This window comes from Callospermophilus lateralis, chromosome 1 (assembly GCF_048772815.1).
Source record: "Callospermophilus lateralis isolate mCalLat2 chromosome 1, mCalLat2.hap1, whole genome shotgun sequence".
In the NCBI taxonomy this organism is placed as follows: Eukaryota; Metazoa; Chordata; class Mammalia; order Rodentia; family Sciuridae; genus Callospermophilus; species Callospermophilus lateralis.
Genome location: NC_135305.1, coordinates 144782498 through 144804645, shown reverse-complemented (window position 1 = coordinate 144804645; position 22148 = coordinate 144782498). Strand labels below are relative to the sequence as shown.

At 40.8% G+C, this 22148-nt stretch overlaps 1 protein-coding gene and 2 pseudogenes across 1 annotated transcript in view; 2 read left to right on the top strand and 1 right to left on the bottom strand.

Annotated features, from left to right (window-relative positions):
• Positions 1 to 10462: 10462 nt before the first annotated feature.
• On the top strand, positions 10463 to 11449 carry LOC143642062 (R3H domain-containing protein 2 pseudogene; annotated as a pseudogene).
• A 376-nt stretch (positions 11450 to 11825) lies between these two features.
• Positions 11826 to 12738, top strand: LOC143642061 (R3H domain-containing protein 2-like; annotated as a pseudogene).
• Positions 12739 to 19626: 6888 nt separating this feature from the next.
• Positions 19627 to 22148, bottom strand: part of LOC143642060 (piwi-like protein 3) — a 29010-nt gene continuing 26488 nt past the window's right edge. Inside the window, exons 16-17 of the mRNA XM_077110154.1 lie at positions 19907 to 20054; positions 19627 to 19743 (exon numbers count right to left, since the gene is read on the bottom strand). Coding sequence (XP_076966269.1) covers positions 19627 to 19743; positions 19907 to 20054 — 265 coding nt within the window. The remainder of the gene's footprint in view (positions 19744 to 19906; positions 20055 to 22148) is intronic.

The following is a 22148-nucleotide window of genomic DNA, read 5'->3' as shown; positions in this document are numbered from 1 at the left end:
TAAGAAGGTCTAAAGTTTGACTTGGGATTAAATTATTAATAATACTTTTATCGGGAAGATGTCAACAGCTCTCCCTTTTAAAAATATTGTCAAATATTAAAAAAGAAGAAAAAAAAGATAATACATTGAGATAAAAGTTGCACACAGGGATTGATCCTGGGTGGTGTCTCCAGGAATTGTTCAGCAGCATCAAAATGAGCACCTGGTAAATAACAGGGTTGAAACTCAAGTATCCATCCCACGTAACCCACTCCATTAAAGTCACTGTGGGAATAGTCAGTCAAGAAGCTGACTCAAGAGTAGTAATTGTAGTTTATTTGGTGCATCATATTTAGAGACAAGCTATAAAAATGTCATGCCATATTTTGTAAATGAGATATAACTCACATTCCATAAAATTCATTTTTTAAAAGCGTATAATTCAGTGACTTTTTTTTCTTTTAGAATCTATACAGGTTTTGCAATTAGTATCACTACACAGTTCCAGTAACTTTCATCACCTTGAAAAGAAAACCCTATACTTAGTCAGTCTTTTCTCTCCACCTACCTCTCAGTCTTGGAAACCTCTGTTCTACTTTGGTTCTATGGATTTTTCTCCCCTAGACATTTTATATAATTTGAATTACATGACGTGCTGCCTTTTGTGTCTTCAAGAAGCCAAAGGTTTTGAAGATTCACCAGCCTTTGTAATGTATCTGTACTTCACCCTTTTCATAGCTGAATAATCTCCATTGTATGGATATAACACCGCGTCCCTATTTACTGGTGGATGGATAGTTGGGCTGTTTTCATTTTTGACTGTTATTTTGGCTATTTGGCTGATGTGAACATTCATGTACAAAGAAACAAGTGTTTTCAATGAAATCTACTGGATCTGTTTTTGCTTTCCTGGACTGTGCCACAAAAGGAAAGACACATCCTATCTAAGAAGTCATAGCCAAACCCAAGATAACTTAAGCTTTTACTCTTCTTATTTCTGTGTCTAAGATTTTGATAGTTTAGAGGTTACATTTAAGTCTCTGATCTATTTCTAACTTCTGTGTTTGGTGTGAGGTAGAGGTCCAACTTCATTCTTTGCATGTAGATATCCAGCTGTCGCACAACATTTGTTGAAAAGACTGTTCTTTCCCCACTGAATGTGCTTTGTGTCCTCTCCCAAAAATCAATTCACCATAAACGGGAGGGTTTATTTCTGGACTCTGGATTCTACTTCATTGATCTTTATGTCTATTCTTATAACAGTACCCTGTGAACTTGAATATGGGAACTTTATAGTAAGGTTTTAAATTGGAAAGTGTGATCATGTCATCTTTGTTATTTTTATGTGTCTGGTCCCATGCGTTTCCATATGAATTTTATGATTGTATCACTTTTTGCAAAAAAGGTGGCTGGAATTTTTATAGAAATTTGAATCTGTAAAATGATTAGTAGAGCATAGCACCTAAACAGAAATATTCAATTCTATGAACATGTATTCCTTTACATTTACTTACAATTTTAAACTTTACTGAGGTATAATTAATACCTCACAATTTTACATAAATTACACACATTTAATGTAAACATATTGGTGAGTTTGAACATATGTATATGCTTGCAATTCTATCACCATAACTGAGATATCAAATATATCCATAAAGTCCCAAAATGTCTTAGTGCTTTAGTTTTCCAAAACAAAGTCTTTCCAAAACTTAAAAAACAAAAAACCTTTGAAGGTGTACAATGCGGTACTGTTCATTACAGGTACAATGTTGTACAGTTGAACTCTAGAGCTTAATTCATGTCACTTAACAAACTTTATACCCATTGAAGAACAATTCCCCATTTCCTCCTCCTTCCAGCCACTGGCAATTACTATTGTATTAATTGATTCTATGTCTTTGATGGTTTTAGTTACCTAGTTAGCCTAGTTAGTTGTGCTGGGGATCAAACCCAGGGCCTCACGCATACTCTACCACTGAGTTACACCCCCAGCCAGGGTCTTGCTAAGTTGCTGAGGGTCTTGCTAAGTTGTCCAGGCTGGCCTTGAACTTGTGATGCTCCTGCCTCAACCTCCCAAGTAGCTGGGATGACAGGTGTGCACCATCATGCACTATTTGTCCCTCTGTGGCTGGCTTACTTAGTATAATGTTCCCCAGGCTCATCCATGTTTTTACAAGTAGCAGGATCTCATTCTCTATTAAGGGTAAATAATATTCCATTATATATATCTATATATAATGCACATATAATGCGATCTATCCCATTTTCTTTATTCCATTCATCTAATGACATATAGGTTGTTCCCACACCGTGGCAATTGTGAATAATGAGATTAATGTGGAATTGCAGATTTCTTCTTCACATACTAGTTTTAATTATTTTGTATATATACCGAGTAGAGAGTGCTGAATTGTGAAAACATAAGAGGGAGTTTTTAATTTTTTGAGGAACCTCCATACTGTTTTCCGTAATGGCTCTACTAATTCATATTCCAGCCAACTTGCACACAAGTGTTCCCTTTTCTCCACACCTTGCCAGCACTTCTCCATCTTTGAGAAGATGCTGTTTGAACAAGTATGAGATACCTCATGATGTTTTGATCTTCATTCCCTTGATAACCGGTGAGGTTGAGCACCTTCTCATAGATAACGGTAGTACTTTTGGAGAAATGTGTTTTCAAGTCCTTTGCTCATTGTGTGTGTGTGTGTGTGTGTGTGTGTGTGTGTCTGGTGTGCTGGGATTGAACTCCTCATGGCCTTGTGCATGTGAGGCAAGCACTCTACCAACTGAGCTACGTCCCCAGCTGTCCTTTGTTCATTTTTAAATTGAGTTTTCTCTACTGAGTAGCAGGAGTTGCTTCTGTTTCATGACAGTGAGACAGATCCTTCTGTGTGTCACTCACTATGCATCAGGCATTGCTCACTTTATGAATATAATTCTCTCTTCTGATGACGTAATCCATAATTATAGTTACATTGGCATTAATGAAATGAAATAGATTATATACCTCTACATGTATTTCTTGTCAAGTTGTTTACTTTCAGAACTGCATAATGTGTTTTTGAAAATGCTTCATATATCTATGTGAGTGATTTCGTAGAAAGTAGTTCAATGTGTCTGACAGACTAAAACTACCAAGTTGCCCATAATCTTGATTTTTGCTTCTTCATTATGGGACTAAACCCCTGGAGAGTGATGACATTTAGTAGTTGTTCAAAAAGTATATTTGAACAAAAAAAGTGAATACAAAAAAGAAAAAACTATGAACATTTACCTGCTCTAACCTATGGGCAAACATGGTTGAAAACATTTCAGGGTTTTTACTTTTTTTAAAAAAAATTTTAGTTGTAGATGGACACATTTATTTTTATGTGGTGCTGAGGATCGAACCCAGTGCCTCACACGTGCTAGGCAAGTGCTCTACCACTGAGCCACAACCCAGCCCCAGGTTTCTACTCTTATATTGGAACTTTCCATCCAAATTCCCACATTCCCTGTCATAAACATGGGAGTTCTTAGAAAGAGCCACATAAAATGATCTCCACATCCAGTTAATTCCTGTTTCATCTTTACTCTTCTCCCATAGCCTATTTGGTGGCTGGTAAAACAAGCAAACAGAGTGGTAAAGATATAGTTGACAAAGTTTTTGTTTGATAAAGAAGTTTATAATTGCATATTAGATAATATGACTTGTAAATATTTTCTCCCATTTTGTATGTTGTTTTACTAATTCTTTATAGTGGCTATTTGATGCTCCCAAGTTTTTAATTTTTTTCTAAATCAAATGTAAATGTTTTTTCTTAAAAGTGTTGCTTATGCTTTTGATGTCATTTCTAATGACACATCGACAAATTCAAGATTATAAAAATTTACTCCTATATTCTAAGAATTTTTCCCAGTTTAAGCTATTACATTTAACTTTTTAAATGTTTTCATAGTTAAATTTTGTAGGTAGTGTGAGGTATGGGTCTAATTTGTTGTCCATGAATATCCAATAGTCCTAGCAATATTTGCTGAAATGACTATTCTTTTTATTTTGGCACTGGGGATTGAACTCAGAGGCACTCGGCCACTGAGCCACATCCCCAGCCCTATTTTGTATTTTATTTAGAGACAGGGTCTCACTGAGTTGCTTAGTGCCTCACTTTTGCTGAGGCTGGATCTGAACTCGCCATCCTCCTGCCTCAGCCTCCTGAGCTGCTGGGATGACAGGCATGCACCACCACGCCCAAATGAAAAGACTACTCTTTTCTCCATGCATAGTCTTGGCACCCTTTGGAAAGTAAGTTGACCATAGATAGAAAATTTATTGTTAGACTCTCAATAATTTATGAGGCAAGAGGATACAAACTTATTTATGTATCTTTCCTAATATAGCATCACACTGTTTTGATTACTACACCTTTGTATTTAAGTATTGAAATTGGAAAATGTAGACCTTTGTGTAGTCAGCTTTCTGTTACTGCTAACAAATACCCATGATAATAGGCATAAAAAGAACAAAAGGTTTTAGGTCTTTTGGATATATATATACACACACACACACACCAAGGAATGGGATAGCTGGAAATATGGTGATTCCATTCCTAATTTTAATCTATCATTTGCATAATACAGGAATATAGCTACATAAACATTTATAGCAGCTCAATTAACAATACCCAAGTCATGGAATCAACATAAGGTACTCTTCAATAGATGAATGGATAAAGAAAATATGGTATGTCTATCCAATGGAGTATCATTCACCTATAAAGAATGGAATCTCACAGCATTTGCTGTTAAATAAGCCAGATCCAGAAAGCCCAAGATAAATATTTTCTCTGATATGAAGAAAGTAGTCCAAAATAAGAGAGTGTGTGGGAGGGAAATTAGGGGGGGACTAGGTTCCATCAAGATAGAAGAAAGATCAGTGGAGTAGAGGTGTAGGGAATTTAGGGCAAGGGGAGTGGGGGACAGGATAAGGGAAGAAGAGTGAAATGAATCTGACCTAATTTTCCTATGTACCTAATGGAGACACCACAGTGAATCTCACCATTGTGTATATCCACAAGGCACTAAACACTATGAGTAAATTAGCAGATCAGTGAGTGGAGGGAAGGGAGTGGAACAGTGGAAAGGGGAGGGTAGGGGAGCGCTGGGGACTGAATTAGAGCAAATTATATTCTATATTTTTATAATTATGTCAAAAGGAATCCTAATGTTACATATAATTAAAAAGAGCCAATAAAAAAGAAAAAGGTTTCTTCTGGCTCACAATTTTGGAGGTTTCCGTCCATGGCTGATGTTTTTAGACCATCATGGTGGGAAAGCTTGGCAAAGGAAGCTCATTTGCCTCATTATGGTCAAGAATAAAAAGAGAGGAAGAGAAAGAGACTGTGGTCCTGCAGTCCCACGCAAGGGCAGCTCCCAGTGACCTACGACCTCCCACAGGCTCCTTCCCATACAGGTTTTCACCACCTCCCGATAGCACCAAGCTGAGGTGGAACCTCCAACACCTGGGTGTTCGTGGGCATTCCAGATCCAACTTTCTTCCTCTTTTTCAAGATTGTTTTGGCTATTTGGGATTTCTTATAATTCCATATGATTTTCAGGATTAGCGTTTTTAATTACAGAAACAGTGTCAGAATTTTTAGTGTGTGGACTGGGGATTGAACCTATGGCCTCATGCATGCTGGGCAGGCACTCTACCACTGAGCTACACCCCTGGTTCAGTGCTGAGGAATGTCACTGAATCTATAGATCATTTTGGGAAGTCTTCCAATCCATGAGAATACAACATCTTTCCAATTACTTAGGTCTTCTTTATTTTCAATGTACCTAGTGTATCAGACTTGTACCTCCTTGGTTAAATTCATTCTTAAGTGTTTTAGTCTTTTGGATGCTACTGTAAGTTAAATTATTTTCTTAACTTCATTTTGGACTATCCATTGATAGTGTATGGAAACATCTACACACAGTTATCTCACTTAGGTATGGGAACATGTTCTGAGAATATGGTTGGGCAACATCATCATTGTGAAAATATCAGAGTTTATTTACACAAACTAAGATAGTTGCAATGTCACTAGGTAATAGTTTTTATGGGACCACTATTATATATGCAGTCTGTTGTTGACTGAAATGTTATGTGGCATACCACTCTGCTTTGTTGTTCTTATTTTTTAAGTTTAAAAAATCAGAAATGAGTGTTGAATCATATAAATTGTTTCTGGTATGAATTAGGAAAGGTATGTTTTCTTTCATGATGAGTTATAGCAAAAAAAAAAAAATTCACCTGGATGAGAATTAGGGGTCACCAGGATCAGGAAAAAGTGTCACGTCTAAGGACAGCCAGAGGAACTAATCCAGGAATCAGGTGTCTGCAGGTGAACCCCCTAGAGAATCCCCAGAAGGTCTTTTACAGTATAACTATTCTGAGAGTACTGGAGACTAATCTCTCTCTGGTGAGACTTGTGTGTCTCCAAGTCTCTTTTGATTATATCACTTCACAGTTCTATGGATGATGCTTTGGCAGCATTTGAGATAATTTGTTCTGCATAAATAAATACTCATAAAACTTCACCCAATGTGAAGGCACATAGAATTAAAAAAACACATCCCTCTGCACATTGTCTCCCACATAGATTTTGTGTAATATCTGTGCCACTTACAAAAGCACTGTGAAGAGAGACTCCAGAGGCAAGGTGTTTCAAGAATGAGAGGGTTGGGGGCACACATGGATGGAGTTTGGAACCTGCAGAAGAGAAGAGAGAGAGGGAAGGTGACCACAAGGAAAGGATCTTTACATGTGCCTGAGGCAGTCCCCTGTATGATGAAAAGATGGGGAGGGAGCAGCAGAATTTTCGTGGACCATGAGAGCATCTGTGGCTGGTAGTGAGTAGACTTGGTTCTTGTGATGATTGCCCATGGCTGAACATGACTATTCCTGATATTGAAGGTCATGCAAACAAGATGGTAAGGCTTCCCATGAGGCAGCAGTGCTCCTGCAATCCTGCCTGTACATTAATACGTATCCAGGAAGTCAAGAATATTTTGATTCTTGTGACCTGTTTAAAATAGGAAAGCCTTGATCAAGGCTTTTAGGTTTGGCACAAAGATGGATGGTTGGCTAAAGATCAATGTAAGATACTATTCGATTCTCCCCAGTAGAAGCCTCACATGTCTGGGCAAGCTCATAATGGATTCTAAGAGTGGTGATTGGGTCCTGAGCAAGAAAGACACCATGGGAGGCCACTAACAGAGACTTCGACTATTGTGAAATATGGCATCTGGTACGGCCTAGAATCTAGGGAGCACAATGATCCCAAGTTAATCAAAAAACAACAGTAACCAAGAACTATAAGATTCCATTTTAGGTAAATAGATAATGTAAAATTAAAGAATGAAAGAAATGATACAGCATGTGCAAGAGCTGTGGAAAGATGTTTGTCAGTTTTCTAGTACTGTACAAATGCCTGAGATAATCAACTTATAGAGACAGGAGGTTTATTTTGGCTTACAGTTTTGGAGGCTCCAATCCATGATCAGTTGCTCACATTGCTTTGGGCTTTGATGAGGCAGCATGTTATGATGAAAGCGTAGAGCAGAGCAAAACCACTCACCCCATAATAGGGAAACCAAAAAGAGGCGAAAAGGAAGGGCTGCAGTCTCCCCATCTCCTTTGTGGGCATGCCCACTGATGACCTTGAGACCTCCTAGGCCCCACCTCTTAAAAGTTCCATCTCTTCCAATTAGGCGCCATGGGCTGGGATCAACCTGCCCACACAGAAGCCTTTGGAAGGATCTTTAAGATGTAAACTACAGGGCAAGACAAAGTAGATTTCAGAAAAATATCACAACATATGAGTGACATCTCACTATGATACACAGGTTGATTCATCAATATGACATAATTCTAAATGCATGTGGACCAAATAACACAGCTTCAAGATGCATGACAGGATTTTTTTTTGATAGCAAAAACTCAAAAGCAAAGTAGCCAAGTCAATGATAATAACTGAACACTTCCATATTTCTCCTTCAGTAATCACAGGAAAAAAGTAGGTAGAAAATCAGTTAGAATATAGGAATGCAAACAAACTAGAACAGCTTGGCCTCAGTCACACTTAAAGCACCCTGCTATTGAAACAGAGATCACACTTTCTTTACCAGGGCACCAGGATACCATATACAGAACAATTTACATGAACACATTTAAAATAAGTGAAATTAAACAAGGTATGTTCTCTGACCACCATGATTTTAAAATAGAAATATATTAGGAAAAGACACCTGAAAAATTCCTAAATATTTGAAAACAATAAAAGAACTGACACACTTTGAAACAATCTGTTGTTATGGTTTAGATATGGTGTCCTCCAAAAGCTCATGTGTGAGACAATACAAGAAGGTTTGGAGGAGAAATGATTGGGTTATAGCCTTAATCCAACCAGCAGATCAATCCTGATGGGATTAACTGAGTGGTAACTGGAGGCAGGTAGGGTGTAGCTGGAAGAAGTGGCTCATTGCAGGTGTGGCTATGGGGTATATATATATTATACCATCACGTGAGCTACTTCCCTCTGTCAGACTCTTCTGCCATGATATTCTGCCTCATCTTGAGCCCCAAGGAATGGAGCCAGATGTATATGGACTGAGACCTCTGAAACCATGAGCCCTCAAATAAACTTTTCCTCCCCTAAAATTGTTGTGGTCAGATCTTTTAGTCACAGTGGTGAAACAGCTGACTAAGACCCCGTGGAGTAAAGAGAAAGTCACATGAAAATGTGGACCATATTGCAGATTAAATATATATATATATATTAAATACATATCAAAGTTTGTAGATTGAAACCAAAGCAGTATGTATGGGGAGTTTTAATATTAAATTCTTTGAATCAACCATCTAGGTTTCAACCTTAAGAAAGTGCTAAGAAGAGCAAGAACATATTGGAGCCAGGAAAACCAGATGGAGGAAATGAGAGAGAAAAGCATCAATCAATGAAATTGCAGCCTCATTAGTTTCCTATTTTCATCTGTGCAGCATGTTGGCTAGTAAGTGGATGGACCTGGAGACTATCACGCTAAGTGAAATGAACCAATCTCAAAAGATCCAAGGTTGAGCGTTTTTGCTGATATGTGGAAGCTAAACCACAATAAGGGGTCAGGGCAAGAAGAGAAGTTCAGTACTTTAGACAAAAGTGAAAGAAGGGAAGGGAGTCAGGTGGGAACAGGAAAGACAGTGGAATGACCCTGACATAATTTCCTATGTCCATGTATAAAAATACCTAAACGAATCCTACCGTTGTGTACCTCTACAAGAATGGGGTCCTAATTAGAAGAAAGTATAAATATGCATGTATAATTTTATCAAAAAGGATTGTACTGTCATGTATAAGTTAACAAAATAAAAAAAAAAGAAATAGGAAAATGGTAAAAGGAGAATCAATGAAGCCAATTGCTGATACTTTCAGGAAAATTATAAAAATTGACAGACCTCTGGTTATGCTGATTGAGAAAGATTGAGATTTAAGAGGGCTGGGGAGGAAGCCCAGTGACAGAGCACTTGTCCAGCATGTGTGGAGCCCTGGGTTCCATCCCTAAAAAAAAAATAATTAAAAAGGAAATGTGAGGAACAACTATATCCATAAATTTGATGATTTAGATGAACAGTCAAGTTCCTTGTAACACAAACCCATCAAAAAGCTCAATCCATATAAGAAGTTCAATCCATATAAAAAGTTTGAACATGCTTATTAAATAATAAAAATTAGGGATGAACATGGTAATTGCTCTGTGTTGATAATTGTCCAATCCATACATGAATCAAAACATCACATTGCACCTCTTAAATATGTACAAATACCATGTCAATCAAAACATTAAAATACATATATATAAAATGTGAAATATATATATATACAACTCACACTTGGAGTTAAAATCTTGACCATAAAGGCCCAGCTGTTTCCGATTCCCCCCTCTTCCCTCTTCTCTCTTTCTGGTTCTTTTTAGGCAGTACTAGAAATTGAGCCCACATTCTAGGCAAGTGCTCTACCAGCTGAGCTACACCCCCAGGCCTCCCCTTATCTTTCTGGATCAGGTACGCCCTCTCCTTCCCCTCTGACAAGCCACTTTTTTTTCTCCCCATCCCCTGCTAAGAAGAGCCCCCCCACTGACTGGCAGGACCGAGCTGCACCCAGCACCATGAGTGAGATGTGTTGCTTACAGGGGACACCATCACAGGACTGGACTCAGGGAGGCCAAGCCTTTATCCAGGAATCCATAGAGGTGACTGAATCCTTTTGAAGAACATCTGGACAGTCACACTATTCAGAGAGACCCTGGAAACAGTGCAAGAATCAGAAGAAAGAAAAAAAAAAAACTGCTGGAAAAACAAGTTTATACCTAAGACTCCAAGTAAGGAAGAAACTGAGAAGGGGGGGGGGCATGGAGATACCAGTTTGCATCAGGAAACAACAGAAGTGGATGTTCAGTCATGATCTTGCCTGGAGAAGGGGTGGATCTAACTCTAAGCGTTGGGCGCAGCCTGCCATTGTGGAGGGTCCCCACCGCATTTGCCAATGAACCACGTAATACTCAGGATATAATTGAATTATGCAACAGCTGCAAGTCTACAAAAGATGTCTCTGAAAAAGAAGACAAGGACAAAAACAAAAGTTGCCAAAGAAGATGCCATCCAGAGATTCCAGCCAAGACTGTGTGGACTCCACTGGAGTAGACTGACAGGTATTTATTGCAAACACTGAACAACAACAAAAAAAGAGAGACAGAATCCTCTTGCTAAAACTAGAAGAGGGGATTCTGAAATCAATGACATCCACGGGTAATTCAAGAAGTCCCTCAGATGACCTTACGACCCCGAATGCTATTCAACTGCCTATTTGGGGATGGACCACGATGTTGACCAAACTGGGACAGCAGTTCCCATCCACAAAGCCAGTAACATACAAATCCCTGAACAAAGGGTCTCAGAACATATAAAGGATGAGAAGAAGAACACAGAGACCTGCGGAGAGATTCATTGTCAAGAAAGACGGTGCCCGGATGGGCTGAGATGATAATGAAGGTAGCCAGAACAGGTGTCTAAATGACGTCAGGCAAGGGCTGAGCTGCACCTCAAGCAGCCACTGGAGCACAGTAGACACGGGAACTCAGGTCCCTGGAGCCACCACCTTGGAGCAGCATCGACTCTGATGGTTCTGTCATTGTCACCAGAAGCTGCAGTGGAATCTCTATCCTCACCCAGGCTGACAGCATTGGCAAGCAGTCAAGGTGGTAGTGCAGGAATGACCTCCTGGTCAGCGTGGCACCAGGTGCCCCCGAAGCATGCAGCCCAGTTGCCTCTGCCCAGTCTATCTGGGGCCTTCTCCCTCGTGTTTTTCCATCCAAGCCTCTCAGTAAGTCATCTTGGAATAATCTCATGATCTCCCAGGCAGATGGCCTCAGCAACCTCCCTAGATAAATGAGCCTTAGCCACCAGGGTGCGATTGAAGCAGCCCACCCACTTACCCTTGGCTCTGTCCCAACCCCTACTATCTTCCAGCATCCTCAGCAGACAAGCTTCATTGTGGCTCCTGCAAGAAAGCTCCTCCCACTTCTGCCTCTTCTCTCGCCTTGCACCACCTGTTGCAGTCCGTGAAGTCCCCTGCCTGAACAGGTCTGGGTTTCTTGCTGTCCCCCTGGATAGTATCCTAACCCCAACCTGCAATTTCAACCTCTCCCTCACATTCGCTCAGTAGTCTACTGCCCCCAAAGTGAGAAAGAGCTGCCTCCGCCATCCTGGTAGCTGGTTAGTGGCCCATGAGGCCTAGAGTGGATTAACCCTGGCGTGACTGGGGATGACAATGCGAGTCCTGCTCAGCAACCCAAGGGGCAGCATGGGAGCAGGCAGATGAGGCTTGTGGTTTGTCTTCATCAGCACCTTCTTCCTAAGGTCCATCCTAGTGGGTGATGACACAACATGTGGTCCAACTGCCTTTCCAGCAACCCATGCTGGTCTCTGAGTCTATGCAAGAAGGCCTCTGGGACGTGGCTGTACCCGTGTGGCCCAGCAGGGTCCTCGAGCCCAGCAGAATGGTATGAGCCATTCTGTGGGGTTTCTGGGACCTCCCTGCTTTGAGCAGCCCCAGGACGCCTCAGTCTCCCCTCTCTCTCTGTGGTCCCTTACAGATGTCAGAGCTCAGATACTCAAGAGTACCACCCTCTGGACCAGGCGTGCTGGTCATGGAGCCAAACATCTCTAATGGACTCTAGACTCCTCCAGGACCATGGTCTACTGGGCTCACTGGAAATATTACGGCATGGACTAGTGGGGTCAGACCCCTGGAGGCCTATATCATCCTGACGGGAGCCCCCAGGCCAGCACTCAAATGAGTGGCACCCCTGTCATACCTCCTAGCCAGTCTCTAGTACCCTTTCCTTGACCAGCCTCAGTGGCCTCAGCACAGATTCAGTCCCTTCCTGTTCTCACACAGTCTCCTCACCTCGGGGTCCAGCACAGGATGGTGGGCACTACTCTCTTTTGGGTCAGCCCATCTGCTCCAAGGTCAGTGGACTTACCATGGACAGAGTGAGTTGGAAAATGGAAACCGGAATAAGAGACAAACATCCAATTCTGCCTCCAGTGGCCTGGGGATGGCAGGTGTTGCCCTGAGGTGGGGGCTGGAGGTGACTGATCTCCATGAGGCACCTCCCTTACTGAGACGGACACACTTCACTCATCTCCCCAGGTCTGGTACCACGATCCAGTGACCCCAGGATGCTGGGGTGGAGGTGCGGGTTGCTGAGAAACAGCTGTCACTCAGATGTTCCTGCTTGTCTGACACTATTGTGGCCATGTCCCCCTCCCCCCAGGCCCACATGTTTCCCTTCACCTCAGCAACTCCATGAATAACTTCAAAGTTCAAGTGATCCCCACAGAACAAAGGCCCGAGGATCCTAGAGCAGCCACCTCCCTTGAAGAGGAGCAGGCAGAGGTTCAGACAGGGTAGAGAAGGCCTGAGGATCGTGGCTGACCAAGGTGAAGGTTGGAAGTTGGAGATGCCACGCTGGAGCCCAAGGCATGAGGGATGAAGAGAGAGATTCTCACACTGGCGCTCAACTCTCCACCCTCCTGCCAGGGTCCCCATTTCCCCCTGACTTGTCCCCTTCTGCTTCCCATCCTGTTCTCTCGTCTTTAATCTCTTCTCCCACCGTGAAATTTCTTTCTCATTTTATGGTCTGGTAGAATTGGGAGGATCCCACAATCTCCTAGGCTCTTATTTCTCAAAAGTCCAAGCTTTTTCCTTTGTTGTAGTCTTTAAATTTTGTTTTTCTTAATTCTTTCTCCCTCCCTCCATCTTGGCCCCCCAGACCTCACAGAGTCAAACCCTACCTCGGATGCACTGTACATTGTTTTCGGTTTATTTGGGAGATTATTGGGGGAAAGGTCGAATTTTTGCTTTTAAATATTTTTTTAAAAAATTTGTCACTGGGAGGAAGAAGAAGATCTGGCTGGCTTTGTGAATCACACCAAACATTCAAGGAATGATTACTACTAATTCTACCCAACTCTTCCATAAAACAGAAGGCTTCCCAAATCAAGTGCAAAGTCAAAAAAAACAAAACAAAACAAAACATGAAAACAGACCGACCACATGGACACACCCTTATGAACATAGGCACAAAAATCCTAAATGAGTAAAATCAAATCTAACAAAATTTAAAAGTGCAATTAGGACTTATCCCAGAAATGCAAGAGTCATTCAACATCCATTCAAAAAGAATCCATCAGGAGCCTGAGGCAGGAGGATCATGAGTTCAAACCCAGCCTCAGCTACTTAGAGAGGCCTAAGCAAGACTCTGTCTTCAAATAAAAAAAAATATTTAAAAAGGGCTTGGGATGTGGCTCAGTGGTTAAGTGCCCTTGATCTGGGGCTGTTCCTCTGATTGGGACTCAAAGGGGACTATTTCTGGGGCTGGCGGGGCTCCAAGAAGGCAGCCACATTACTGGCAGGGGCTGCGGCAGGGCCAGGCAGGTCCTCGGTGTCCAGCACTGTTGCCCCCAAAGCCCGAGAGCTCACACCTCCCAGCCATTGCTCTTCACCTGCCCCGTGGAGAAGGGAGATGAGCATGTTGAGCTGGAAGAGCACTGAGAAGCGAGGCCGGGCAGGCAGCCTCCAAGGGAGCCTCGCTCAGTGCTCACCTCAGAGAGAGCTCAGGTCCAACCAAAGGGAAGTAAAAACAGGGGCTCTGCCAAGGCCCAGAAAACCACCACGGTTCTGGGAGGAAGGAAGCCCAGGGGCAGACCCATGGACCCGAGAGGGCACCTCGCAGGAGTCCTTCCAGGAGGAGCAGGGACCGTGCAGTGTCCCCCTCTCTCCAGGAGCAGTGTCCTTCTGGGACTGGACTGCTTGGCTCCTCTTGTACTGTCCACCTCTTACCCCAGATGCACAGACAGGGCCCCTGGCCAGCCCCCTGTGCCCTCGCCACCCTGGGACACAGCCCAGCAGCTGCTCCAGGGCCTCTGTGGCTCCAGTGGGGAGCAGTTTTCCTCCAGCTTCTGTTCCCAGCCATGTCTGTCTGTCTGTCTGTCTCCCTCTCACAGCCTGTGCCTGCTGCATCCCCATTCCCTTGGTGGGGGACATTGCTGTCTGGGCTATTCTCCTGTTTCCTATGGCTTCCCATACAGAGGCCTAGGAGGGCTCCTCTGGCCTTATAAAGGGCACAAACCTGGTCTCCCTTTGCCATATGCCCCACTCTGCTGGACCGGAAGTAGGTGGAGTGGCCAGTGGAGAAGTGCCCAGCCCCCAGGTTGCTCCAACCAAACCCCTTCCTCACACGTCTCTTGCCTCCTCGCTTCATCTGATTCTGCGCTTGGTTGGGTACAGGAAGGAAGGCTGGAGATGGAGCCCCTGTCCCCTGGTCGGAGGTCCTGCACACCTGGCCTTCACCCTGGGGTCTGAGTGGCTCCTTCGGTGGTGGAGATGAAGTCACCTCCTTCCCAGGTAAGGCCCAGGTTCCCTGAGCAGCCCTCTAAGGCAGGCCAGGGGCCCACTTCCACTCTAGGCTGTTCCCTTCCTCAGATGGGCGCTGACAAGGACCAGCTCCGCCCGCTCCTGCCTTTCCCACTCCTCCCCAACTGGCAAGGTTCGGGGTTCACCTTTCCTCTGCTCACAGACTAGACTGCCTCTGACCAGCTGTCGTTTGGCTCAGTGTTTCATCAATGGCTGCTGCTACCCGTCCACCCTCTCCTTGGGGAAGGCAGGCTGGGGTGCAGCAGGCGGGAGTACCTACTGCCCAGCCCCAGCAGAGGAGAGGGAGAGGGTATTGTCCATAAAGGCTGTAGGGGCCACATTCCCCACTGTTCTTGTCTGGGAGACTTGTCCCAGCCTAGGACTCCCCCCTCTGGTTTCCTATTTGCAGTTACTTGAGTAAAAAATTATCCTTTTATTAAAAAAAAAAAGAATCCAACTTTATAATTGTGGTAGCAAACTACTCACGAAAAGATGTCCGAGTCCCAATCCTTGGAATCTGTTAGAAAATTGCCTTACTTTGGGAAGATTGCAGATGGAACTAGTCACCTGCCCTTAAAATAGGGACACTGCCCTGGATTATCCAAATGGCATTAATGTGAGCACCAGTGAGTGGAAGTGGAAGCAGAAGGAGAGTCACTGTCAGGGTGACAATGTGAGGCTGGTCAGTGGGTCCTTGCTGGCTTTGAGGACGAGCAAGGCCCCCGAGAAGCCGGAGAGGGCAAGGACACGGATTTTCTTGTAGTGCCCCCAGTAATGCAGCCTCACCAGCACCTTGACTTTAGCTCCTCCAGATCCGTGTCAGACCTGTAACCTTCTAAGATACCACATGGACACCAGTTGAAGGTGACAGGTTTGCAGGCATGGTTACACCAGGTATGGGGCTCTGATCAAACAGCACTCCATCATAGAAACAGACTTAAGTAAAATCATGGTCATTTCAATAGAAATGCAGAGAAAGCATTTGGCAAAAATTTCGGCATCTACTCATGATAAAAAACTTTTGAGAATTAAAAAGGACTTTGTCAACCTGGTGAAAGGCACAAAGAATATAGTGAACCACACGTTTAATTATAAAAAACAAATGTATTTCCTTTTCATTCTTCAACAGTGTACAAGACTTGGTAACTGCCATCATTGTTTTAAGCAAGAATACTCCGTGGGTGACACACCAGTGAGTATAAGAAGGAACAGAACACTTGGGCTTAAAATATCTTCCTACAGGACACTTACTACAAATGGAAATAGTAACTTCAGAAAACTTAAAGTGATCCAAGCTGTCATGACTAATGGGATACAGCAACACCATGTACTTCCCGAGAGGAAGATATGGCATCACTTCTGCGCTATTACTACCCAAAATACAAAGCATGGATTTAATCATAGCTCTATGTTGTGTTTTGTTTTTTAAAGAGAGGTGAGAGAGACTGACAGAATTTTTAAAAAATATTTATTTTCCAGTTTTTGGCGGACACAACATCTTTATTTGTACGTGGTGCTGAGGATCGAACCCGGGCCGCACGCATGCCAGGCGAGCGTGCTACCGCTTGAGGCACATCCCCAGCCCTATGATGTGTTTTTTAAAATATGATTTCCAGCCTGTCCTGTATTTTTTTACATTTGTATAACCTTTATTAATATAATTTTGTTAATCTCTTACCATTTTTATTTTCCCCCTTTTTGTTGAAGCGTTACAATTGTACGTACTGATTTGTTGTTCCATGTTCTTCCCTGCATGCAATGCCAACAATATAATAAGGCTAATACCACTTCTCATCACTTTTGTCCCATCTATTCTCCTTGTGGAAACAACTATGTCCAGCAAATTTCTAGAAATGAAAAAAATGAGATTCCCTCTTTATATTCTACATTTCCTATCTTTTCATTTCACGGCTTTAGTTTCTTCTGATCCGCCTACCATTTCATGAGTTCTCTTAAGTTGTGTCAAACGTGCTGCTACAGCCATCCTCAGTTATTCTAGATACTGTTTTTTCTTAGAATTGGCAAGTTCTTTTCCACAATTTCCTCGAGATTCCTTTTAATTTTACCTCTCCTATTATTCTGGGTTGATAACTTGTGTCATTTTAGCCCCTACAATTCCATTAACATTGTTTCTGATTTCCCTTATATCCAGTTATTTTCCATTGAGTATTATGTATGGAAAATACAGGAAACTGGTGTTAAAGATGTTATCCTGCAGAGACTTTGCCTCTGGTGGATAACTGTGGGGTATTAGCAGTCTGGTTTCGGTTCCTGGATGGTCTTATCTACTTCACGATTCCCCTAGGGTATAGGCCACAGTATTTTAAACCAAAGATTGTATAAGTCACCAATAACCAACCCTCCATGCAACATATACCCACACATCAAAATAAATCCAACTTTTCAATTGCCTACTGTGGACTTTGGGTTTAAAAAATACCATTTTTTCCAGATTTCCTTCTAAATATTGGTACAGTTTGCTTTGCTCTGCCATCTCTTTGAACATATGATTTGTCCAGCTTTTTCATCAGTACTCAGGGAAATAGCCGATATACAGCTTCCCCTCAATATCTACGGGAGATTGGATCCAAGATCTCCCAGGACACAAAAATTTGCAGATGCTCAGTCTCTTATATAAAAGTGTTAATTTGCATATAATCTTTTCCTCGTATATTTTACCTCCAGATTACAAATACCAAATACAGTGCAAATAAACAATTATATTGGATTATTTTGGTTCTACTGACAAAGAATTCTTAAGTCTGTTCATGTTCTGTACAGAGGATGCCTTCCTCCCCACCCGCCATACACACTTATTTTCAGTCTGAGTCTGAACCACAGATGCAGAACTCACAGATCTGGGGTGCCAACTGTATGTTATTCACTATTGCCAGAATTAGGAAGTGCATTTTCTCCTAAGTTGTTATTGTATTGCTGCACAGGATGCATTCCTGATAGGCCTTTAATTTGCACTCTCAGCCCCTTCTCCACAATGTAAAACCGACATTGATGTGTATGACACATTTACAGAAATTTTTATAATTTTGGAATGGTAAGATTTCCTTTTTGCACACACTGAATACCCAACTTCCTTCACCTAATGTTCCCCCCTGCCAATACTAGGGATTTGAAGTCAGAGGGGCTCTACTATTGAGCTACATCCCCAGCCCTTTTATATTTTTATGACAAGATCTCATTAAATTTCCTAGGCTGGCCTCAAATTTGCAATCCTGCTTGGGCTCCAGAGTAACTGGGCATATACCACCATGCCCAACTTGCATTTCACACAATTTTATAAAAGACTAATAGGCTAGTGAAATGAGATATGCCTCAGTTTTAGTAATATTTCCATTCATCTTAGAAAAGCAACAATTTAATCAGAACATATTAAGGTACTCAATGACTTTAATCTGAATAGCTTTATTGATATCATTTTAAGTTTAATAGCATTAGGAATGACATTTGTATATATGCAAACTTTTTCCGATAAATTAATAACAGTGTTCTACTCTTTCTTTCCAAATTAATCTTTTAGATTTCTAGAAACAACATAAACCAAATTCTAATTTCAAAAAAAGAACATTTGCCTTAGCCCTTGTTTAATTATGGGCCTATCTCCTCTATTTATCATGGTTGGCTGTGTATCTCAGTAGAATTTTACCTATATCACAAAAAATTTTCTTAAATGATTCATTATTTTTAATAAGACAGGCACAAATCGCAAAACAAAATCAATTACCATATAATTAAAGCAAGTTATTTCCTAGCATACCTTCTGTTATAATTGAAACTAATCTCTGCCCGCCCTGCCTTGCCCAAGTACCATTGTGTTTAAAGGAGTATGAGAAAATAAAGTTCTCATACATTTGTTTTCCTGAGTCTATTCAAAAATCCTGTTAAGTGGAAAGAGTAACCTGTGTGGTTCCCGAGAAAGCATGTGCCCTCATTGGTAAGGTTAAACAACAGACTGAAAACTCTGATGATGCTGCAGTTAATATGGCATCACACTGGGACAGCAAGCAAAAGAAAGGCTAAGAGATGTTAATATCCTTTGTGGTAGAAGTGGCAAAAGCTGTCCATGTTCCCAAATTGCCAATTTAAATCACCAGGTTCTCTTTATTACCTCTCCAAATAGACATCTGTTCAAAGATATAATCCATAGATGACTAATGCCCCCTTCTTTTCAATCACCAGCACACCACTTGGAATGCACAGTGTTTGGGCACATTTAATTACTTAAGCTTTGCAACATTTGAAAGGGAAATTGCAAGACAATCCTCTGTCAGTTCTTTGCAGGCTGGAAAGGCAGCCTTGGGTCAAGTCAGGGGTAGTATTTTAAGTAGAAAGCACCACTGATTTGGACCCATCAATCTGTCAACATAAATTCAACTTCTCACTCAATTGTCTCCTGTGGAATTTGTGGTTTAATATGCAATCCCAAATACCAGAGTTAATATTTCTAAATTTCTTTCTGCTAGATATTGGTTTGGTTTTCTTCTTTGCCATCTCTGATGCTGTTCAACATTCTCCCATGTGCAATAAAAAATGATTACAATTTAGCTATGAATATTTCAGATATCCAGCTTCAAAAGTTTTTTTTTTTTAAAGTACGAATTGTGGTTTTCAATATCACATCTTCTGCAGCTCAAAGGTAATAGAGAGAGTTAGCTAGTAAGCTACTTGGCTGATCATGAAGACTCTGGCCCACAAGGTAAGCCAGTTTATGGGCATAGTGGCAAGGAGCAGGAACTCGGATGATGCCCTTTAGTAGAAAGAAAAAAAAATATTTTTTTACTTTACACTCAAATGGACATTAACTATCTCTAAGTTTACATTGTCATAGATATCAATTCAGAGGTTGAAAAGTTGCTCAGTTTTGAACAACACATCATAGATTTGAAGGGAAATCACAATAAAATACTCACTGGCAAATTGTAGTACATGTGGCACAGTTTGTAAGTTAAACGCTGGACTGTATCCGGGTCCAAGCAGACGGTGTCATAGATAACATTATAATGAGTGGGAGTCACAGTACCAACTGTAGAAGACTGACTCACAATGTAAAAGTCATACCTGCAATTACAGAACACGGGGGTCTCCGCTTATTTTAGAGAAGAATATGATAACCCTAGTATCAGATGAAAATATTTCATTTGCTAATTTATAGAAATCTGTTCTATAGACAGGCCTCTCCAACAATGATTAAGTTCAGGTAGACAATAACTTTCCTGAGATGGAGACTTGAAATGTAGGTACTGATGCCCAGGAAAAAACACAGAATTGGCACATTGGGTGGCAATAGGTAATTAGATGCAGAAATTTAAAGATGAGGCTTCTTGGGCCGGGGATACAGGCTTCTTAAGAATTGTTGGAATACATTCAAACTCTGTAAATGACACAACTGGCAAGGTTAATCTATTTCCATTTGTTGTAAATACTGAATTTTATTTTTATGTGTACAGTCCTATGTAATGCTTTATTGTGCCTTTGCCTTTTGAATTAGTTCTTACCTGTATTAGGCTATATTGATCAATGTTTCTCCCTTCCTTAATGTAACTTCATTTCTTCCCTCTATTCATATGTTTTATTTCCCATTCCAATTTCATATAACTCAATTATGGAAATGAAACATCTACATCTAAAGTTAACCAGAAGCTCTTGTTTTCCCCAGTAACTGAGAACCTTAAAATGTTTTAATTAAATATGATTATAGCTGTCCATATAGATCTACTATTTAAAAAAAAACAGACATCCATAAGAATGGAACTCTACGATGTTTTAATATACCTAGCAGTTATTCATTACTTATGAAGTCAAGGCTTTTAGCGAGAGCTGGGTAGATCTGCTCATGTGGACACCATATGTTTACCTAAGCATGTTTGTATTTTAGGTACGCTTGTTGATAGCTTAGGGGGCTATCAAATTCTAGTTTGATATTTTGGAGGCAATTTGAAGATACAATATCACTGTATTGTTTCTATTCCTGGTACTGAATAATTATTGTTTATAAATATAAATAATAAATAGTATTATTCTGACTGCTTTTAAAATTTCTTATTCTTGCCGTTCTTAAATTTCAACTAAATGGAGACTCATTTTTATTGTTGCTCAGATTTTATTATTTTCAAACATGAAGATTCAGAATCTGTCTTTGCTTATTACTTCTACCCATGTTTTTCCTATAGAACCTTCTATTTGATATACAGCAAGTCTTATTTTGTCTCATAATTTCCTGAGCATTTGTTTCTTAGCTTCCATATTTTAAGGCTCACTACTGCATCATGGATACTTAATGTATTTTCTAATTAACCATTTTCTTTCCAGGTAAACTTCACTTTCATACTTCCTCCAATTTCTTTATTTTTGTAAAGTTTATCATTGTTAACTATCCAAGTCCAAATTGACCTTTTAATTCAACATTTCTTAGTTACTTTTCTTATGACTTTTATTCCATGACTTCATTCCATCTTCCCTTTTAAGCATACTTTACTATGGAATGATTGCAATCATTTCATTGTCTAAAAGTTTTGGATGTCTGATCCTGATGTCATTTTCTCTGCTGATTCTCACTCATGGTGGGTTGCTTCCTTACATGAAAAAAATTCATCAGTGACTGCTCTGATTTATTGAAGATGTTCATGGATAATAGAGCTGACAATATAAAAGGATAATAGAGCTGACAATATAAAACTATTTTTTGGCTTATCCAATATTACTTTATAATGTATTATTTGTCCATGTTCTTACAGGATAAGTGTCATAAGAGAAACTTTTTTTTATATTGCCCCCTTTAAAAGCATCGAGACATTTTTAAAAATTGAAAACCTCTTCAGGTTATTACTTAAATAGACATTCTCATAGGGCGTATTTCATATTTGATTTGTGACAACTCCCAGCTGTCAAACACAATTTGCTATTCTTTAAAAAAAATTTTTTTTAGTTGTAGATGGACACAATACCTTTATTTCATTTATTCATTTTTATATGCTGCTGAGGCTCAAACCCAGTGCCTCATGCATGCTAGGCAAGCGCTCTACCACTGAGCCCCAGCCCATTTACGACTTTAAATGAAGGCATTTTAGGCCACAATAAAATTACTTTTATTTTGCCACAGACAAAAAATACTAAATCCAAATGAAAAGTTCCTGGCCAAGTGTGAAAAAATAT